Source organism: Eimeria acervulina, genomic scaffold, assembly GCF_000499425.1.
Source record: "Eimeria acervulina Houghton genomic scaffold, Eah_scaff192, whole genome shotgun sequence".
Taxonomy (NCBI): Eukaryota; Apicomplexa; class Conoidasida; order Eucoccidiorida; family Eimeriidae; genus Eimeria; species Eimeria acervulina.
The window spans coordinates 1-6,948 of NW_013550081.1; the positions used below are offsets into that span (position 1 = coordinate 1).

At 52.4% G+C, this 6,948-nt stretch overlaps 1 protein-coding gene across 1 annotated transcript; it reads right to left on the bottom strand.

Annotated features, from left to right (window-relative positions):
- Positions 1 to 3,789: 3,789 nt before the first annotated feature.
- On the bottom strand, positions 3,790 to 6,863 carry EAH_00024430 (GTPase domain containing protein, putative; the record flags this gene model as incomplete). Its single annotated transcript, XM_013396754.1, has 9 exons — positions 3,790 to 3,837; positions 3,954 to 4,001; positions 4,163 to 4,210; positions 4,357 to 4,422; positions 4,700 to 4,876; positions 5,072 to 5,861; positions 6,144 to 6,350; positions 6,480 to 6,681; positions 6,791 to 6,863. The coding sequence occupies 9 exons, from the start codon at positions 6,861 to 6,863 to the stop codon at positions 3,790 to 3,792; spliced, it is 1,659 nt and encodes a 552-aa protein (XP_013252208.1).
- Between the last annotated feature and the right edge of the window lie 85 nt (positions 6,864 to 6,948).

The window sequence follows — 6,948 nt, forward strand, 5'->3', positions numbered from 1 at the left end:
GTGATATGGGGCTGGCGTTTTGCTGAATTCTTCCCAAGAAAGGATCGCCAATCCTCTGAGGCAACTTGAGGCTCCATGGGCGGCAACTCGGGGAATGAACTTAAGCCCGCGTCCATCCTTTTTGGAAAAGGAAAAAAATATACAGAAAAGGGAGTGTTACCTGAGAGTGCTTCTTTGAATGAGCTCAGCTCAACTAAGCCTTGCGTCGCTCTATATCAGTTGCAGGTGTCCCATGGTATCCAGATGATGGCTTGGCATGCGTTGAATATACGACCGTTTGTAACTCAGAAAGCGCTGTTAACTGAGTAACAACAAACCTCCACGCTAAGAACGCCTTTCCAGAGTAGTGAAGTTCTGCCTCCCTAGAACGCATATGGCTCTGCTTCGCAGAGACGGCCGCTCGCCTCCTGCCATCGTCTTTGGCACCTGAAAATAGTAGACCCTGACGTATCTTCACATCAGTAACCACCAACCTAGGCTTAAAAATGACCACTTGCCAACGTCTGCCTTCGCCTTCCTTGCCAGCATAGTAGAAAAACATTCTATCCACTATCCATGGACAGCCCAAAGGCTCTACGGCGTTCGGGCGGGTGTAGTACGATGACTACGCTAACTACAGCATAAAGCCACGTTAGACAATCACTTAAGAATGCTCTAGCCCTTTAATAATAACCCTAAGGTAGCATCGGAAAGGCTTTCAAAATGGGAAGCTCAAAGCTGCGAACTCCTCCACCCTGGACGCCTGCAGGGTTCCACCATGCCAATGCATCTCTGCACGGGTCACGCGAGCCAATGAAACCGAAGAGGGCCTTTCGCCCCGAACTTCAATGTTGCGTCTTGGTTGATTTACAGAGCATAAACAACATCCCATGCTGGGTAAATTTACCAACTAGCCCAGACACCACTGAACAGCACCAAAGTAAGCTACCTCCACTGATAACCAACCAGACAACGCCTCCGCTACGCAGAAGGCCAACCGGACAGGGCATTTTTCCTATCTTAACACACAACACACATAGAAATGTTAACGCTTTGCTAATTTTTTCCGGAACGGGTAACTAAATTGTTTTAATCGCAGCACCAGCACCCCGCGGGAGGTGCGCTTCCCGCCAGGCACCACATGCTGAACCGTGTGGGAAGTATTCCGATGTCGACGAGCTCCACAGCCAGCATGGTGCACTGCTCGTCAGTCTATCACTGCAAGAGAAGACGTATCCAGTTTCAAAACGCCTTGCAATTTAAGAACATTGCAAATCCTGCTCGACTATGGGTTTCGTTGAATCCCAGGGTGGCTCACGTGCCAGCACCGGCCGTATTAACTCTCTCAGGCCTGCATGAACACACTCGTACGAGCCGCTCCACTTGCTACCCCTCATCAGGAGCATGTAAAGTAAGACATTCCAGCAATGCGTAGGCTGTGCACTTACGTTGCCCATGCTTGTTGCGTTGGGGTAGACCAGCACCTGATCCCTCTCCATACGTACACTTCACAAAAGGGGCCACGGCACCAGCTTTCATCAAGTAATCTCGTTGCTACACCTAGTATAAACTGCTTGCACGGCGAAGAAGTAAAAATAAAACAAAAGGGCACAGGCTTTGGACTCCCCCCAAAGCGGTCGCTTCCCTGTTCACGACGGTGGCTCTTCCGGTCCCGTGACCTACTGCCTCATCACTCCAACGCACTCTATTAGACCCATAATATCGCCTTCCACGCTTTTGGCGCTCTTTACTCCGGTTGAAACGCCGGAACACACCACCTAAATACCTCAGCTCCCATGGACTCCCCAGCACAACGGTTTCGCTGCCTTCCGTTCGAGCGCAACAATTGACAATCACAGAGGTAGCCTCATAATGCGATAGAGTTCCTTGCCATCCATCTTAACATGGTCACGAAGCAAGCAGGTGGGCGCCCACCTATCCTTCTTGCTGCCCTAGGATGCAGCCCCCAGCCCGTGAGTCCGGCCTTCCTTCTCCGGAGTCCTTATTCTAGATTCGGGCTGAACGCAATCGCATCCTTACGGATATCAGGTGAACACGTCAATAGGCTGGTCATCAGTCAGATGTTGCGGCAGCGTCCGAGTTGCTGTGGATTGGAACAGAAGGCAAGCTCGCTACTTCACCCCATCGAGTTGAGTCACAGCAGCGGCAGGGCCCCAAGGGCTCATTAAGCTTACCCGCAAGCTCCACGCAGGGACTTTCCAAGGGCACTATTTCACTATTTGAAATAGGAACTTTCCAAGGGCACTACTTCAAATAGTGAAACAGTGCCCTTGGAAAGTCCCTATTTCGAATATAAGTCCAAAGTATACCAGCGCGTTTTATTGGGGTATCTTTCGCGCTCCGAATCACCGTCGAGCATGTTAAGCGCCCTGCCCCCGCGACTCCACCAACAGCTTTCTTCTCTGAATGGTATTCCTTAGATTCTTTAGATTATTTTTAATGCCACTCGCTAACTCACTGTCAACCGTGAATGGGCGGGGCTTGGCAGCAAGCCCCGCCCATTCGCAGTGGAAGGCTTCCAGATACTTGTTGTATCCAAGTGCTGATGTACGAAGAGTTTTCGTACTTAGGCATCCCAACCACGAAACTACCACAAATGCCATCCACGCTGTGGTACAAATCAACCTGCGGAGGGTAATATCGCAAAGAACATGCATCGAGGCGGGCATTCCGAACAAAACCACTACATCCTGACAAGCGGACCAGGAACGTGCCTCCCGGACTTGTCTCCAAGGAAAGCCTCCGTCCACCTACCCCACAGACGTTCCTGGTTGTTTTCGTTGGCACAGAGGCGACGAATGAATGCTGGGGCGGCACAATGTGGCACTGTACACAATCTCGGCATGTAGCCGCCTCTGCTCCCATTTAGGAGAAACCAACTTCTCAAAGTATGCAACTCTTCAGACAAACTAGTGCGGCCTTTGATCATTTTCATGCACCTGCATTTTCTTCCACTTTCAGCGGATTGCTTTTAATCCAGGGCTGGCTCACCCTCACGGATGGTCCTTTGGTTGGAGAGAGAACGCTGGCTGTTCTGGTTTGCAGCACTGCCTATTAAAAACACAGTGCAAGAAGCCCCACGTGCACGGAAGTCCAAATACCCTCATGATGCATCAGTTGTTTGTCTTTAAGTTGCCTATCTGCATACAAATATGGCTTGACTGTCATCTCTGAAGGATGCTGCTCCAGAGCCCGAGCCTCCCCAGTCAATGCAAGCAGCGCAATACACTCTTGTGCCCCTGAGGCTGCATTGTTGTTCTTTCCTCTCTGGTGCATTCTTATGCATCTGGCTGTCTTGCAAAACGCGGTGCTCGCCTCCAGCTGCCAGAAAATGTCTAGGAAGGGAACGGTGATGCAGACGTAATCGGGGTGAGCCGTGCTTCTACAGGGGGCTGCCTTGCCTTACTCGGCTACCTAGAAGGCTCATATAGCGGGTCACTATGTCTTGATTTGCAACTTTTGGCCAGCAATAGTCGCTATGCAAGTAACCAAGAAGCGATGTACTTAGTATTATGCGATTTCCTAATTAGCTGGTGCTGTTCGGCCGGTCTGCAGCGGGGACAATAGTTGTTAGCAACGGACAGCTGACATCTGTAGCCAAACCTTCAAAAAGACAGATTCTGTCTCGTGGAAGGCAAACCAGTTATGTCACCATCAGGCCTAGATGGGGTAATTCATCATCTTTTCTATTCCACGCACACCGGCGCCACGCCAAACTGAACAAATATTCGCTCTGCTCTTAAGACTGCGCGAGCTGCGTACTGTTGCAGCACTTGGCAAGCTAAGCATTCAGAGCCCATCTGTAATTTCGCCTTGTTTGTCAACCGCCTTATCTTCCTGCAGAGCCGCATAGCATAGACATGCAGCGGAATGGCACAGCGAGAGCGTTAATATACAGCTTAACGACTAAGCAGGGAAGGAAGGATGATCCGAACTGGGCAGCACGAACCTACCTCCATGGACACTGATGCTGACTCGCCACGCCGACGTCTCTTTCCTTGCTGAGAAATCAAAACCCCGCAGAAATTGTGCGTCTTACCAGCAACGAACATAGACAAGGGCCTTCAATTGCCAAGAAAAACGCTGCGAATGACGGCAAGTAAAACCGGTGGCAGTGGATGGTTTCAACGGATAGTGGATATAGCCAAACCATTCGCCATACCTTGCGCTGCTTTTGCCGAAGAACCACATGTTCCATTCGTTCTGACCCCTGCGACGCCACATTCAGCCGCAAAGTGAACCTCTGACAGTCTTTCCTATCGAAATATGTTTGTAACCACCGAATCCTGCGCTCAAAAGCCTCCAAAGCTCAAACCTGTGGCGAGCAGTGACTGGACTCTCAGCCAGCTATCTCACCTCTTCCTGAGCTCGCTCTTTCTCCCTCTCTCTCTTTGTGGTTGTGATGTCCCTAAACATGAGACGCTGCGGATATGCCAACCAAACAGCATCAGCAACACCCGAACGAGTTCACCAACACCCGCGAAGGGACCCTGATGTTACAGGGTGAGAAAGTTCAGGAGAAGTCCACGCGACACTTTGCTTCTGGGCCTTCTGCGTTAGTTCGGCGGAGCGGGTTCAGTTTGGAAGGGGCAACAGGAGAAACTCAACCCCCGTCCGACAGGGCATTCGTGTCTCTTGGGAAGGGGTACCAAAGGTTGAGGCGCTCGCCGCTGCAGACAATGAAGCTAGGACAACTTACCATCGCTCCCTGCACTGGGGCAGAAGTCTGGTTACCCTCAGTCGCGACACCCACTTGTGGTTTGTCGGCTGCCGCAGAGAACCCCAGTGACGCCAGCTGCCTATCCAGCAGTTCCTGCTGCAGCGCAACGACGACCTCGTCCGCCACCCCATTGACGCTAACAAGGCGCAAGGGTTCCTATGTGCGCATCAGTAACACACGAGCCTCGAGCAAACCGATATCTCATGGAGGGAGACCGAGGGAAACACTAGGCAGGCTGTAATGCGGCCTGAAGCGAAGCGCGCCTTCAGCCTACGATGCGGCACAAAACCTGTCATGGGAAACGCAAGAAAACCAATAGGCAGAGAAGCTGGTGCTGCACGCGTGACTGACTGCGTCAATAAATCCCGAAGGCAAAGAATAGTATGGCACGCGGCCTTCCTGCCACTCCTGCAGAAGCATCTTCGCAGCGGCCTGTATATCCGGCGTTCCACCCTTGAGGAGCTTCCCTCTGCGCTTTGCGATCGCTTGAAGCGCTTCCCGTGGGGTGGAGAAGGAGGGCAGCTGGTATAGTCGCTGCAGTATACTGACACTCGAAATTGCTATCAGGGCCTCAGCAACGGCCTCCGGCTCCGGGATCTGAGGAACCGGTAGCAGCGACTGCAGCAGCAACGATCCAGATGCCGACAAGGGTTTCTCCTGCTGTTGCGCTTGCTGCGGTTGTTGCTGCTGGTACATGCCTACCAAGGAATGCGGGTGTGGCAGAATTCTCGCGGTGTCCTCCTCTCTTGCTGGGGGAGAAAAGAGGACTCCCGGAGAGTCAATGAGTTGTGTGTGGGAGTCAAGCTTTATGAATTTCAACTGGCGGGTGCTGCCCGGCAGCGCAGCTACTCCAGCTGAAGATACACTGCGTGTGAGGGCATTCACCACAGAGCTCTTTCCTACGTTTGGGTACCCCACAACACCAACTGTCATGAATGCCTTGGCAGTACTGGTGCCGCTGGTGCTGCTGCCGCTAGGTCGGCTTAATGTCTCCGGGTTCGTGTTGCCCTCTTCGACTGCCATTGTATCTGGCTCTGCTGCTGCTGCTGCATCTCCAGAACGGGAAGGCATTGCCGCTGCGTGAGCTATAGAAGAAAGAAGCCTCCGCAGTGACTGCACTCCCAGAGCGTGCGAGCTGCTCCTGCGAGTCCAGCGTAGACGTGAACAGCTAAAACACAAAATCCACGTGCGAAAGACTGGCAGGAGGAGGGAAGCAAGTGCATTTTGTCTCCTTAAGTAGATCCGGAGGTCTACCTTTGTTGAATGGAACATTTCTCCAAAGCAAATACCTTCTACTTTCGTTATTGAACTCAATCAAGATCTATACAACCGCGGGCATGCAACCCCGACTTACACCTCCCTTCTGGGCCCAACTCACAACCCTCACGCAATATTTCGAGCATATGTTTAAACTTACACTTACCTTTTGAGCTTATCGGAGGCGCGAATAGGGTCCGCCGCACACCACCTGCCCGTTCGCTTGCCGCCGCTGCTGCTGCTGCTGTTGCTGCACTTGAAAGCCAACACGGGACACACGGAGCTTCGCCGCAGCTGGTGCAGCCACGCTGCAAGAGCAGGTGCTGGCACCAAATCCACTTTGTTCAGCAGCAGGATAACTTTCTTGCCTTCCCTGCACGGGCACACACGGGTTCACGCCAACAAACCCTAAACCAAACACTCGGAAATAGGGCCGTAAGTCCGTATAAGTCACATAGCGTCGGGGCTCAGTGAACCCTGAAGAATAAACACCTTATCCTACCGAAGGGCCCATCGCTCAAGGCCGGCGCATCGAAATGCTAGGGGCAATCTCGCGTCCAGGACGTGTATGATGATGTCTGACGTTGCCAGTAGCTGGCGCAGCTGGTGCTGCTGCTGCCGCTGCAGAGCGGCAACGTGCTGTTGCGTGCTGTTGCTGTTGAGCGACAAGGAAGATTCAATGGACTGAAGCGCAAGATCAGCTTCTGTACAAACACCCACACACTCTACGCCCTGCACCCCACACCATGAATCGTGGTTTTTTATGGGTTTTCCCTGGGTTTCTTTGGTTGTTGCTGCATCGGCAAGACGAACCAGATGGGCCTGCAGCTGCTGCTGCTTCAAAAGCCATCATAGCTGCTTCTGCCCTGTAGACAATATCCCGCATTGCCTTGGTACCTGATGACCCATCTGATTGCAATGATTCAGCTGCAGTTCTCGCCTGCTCTTCTTGCTGCTGCTGCTGCTGCTGC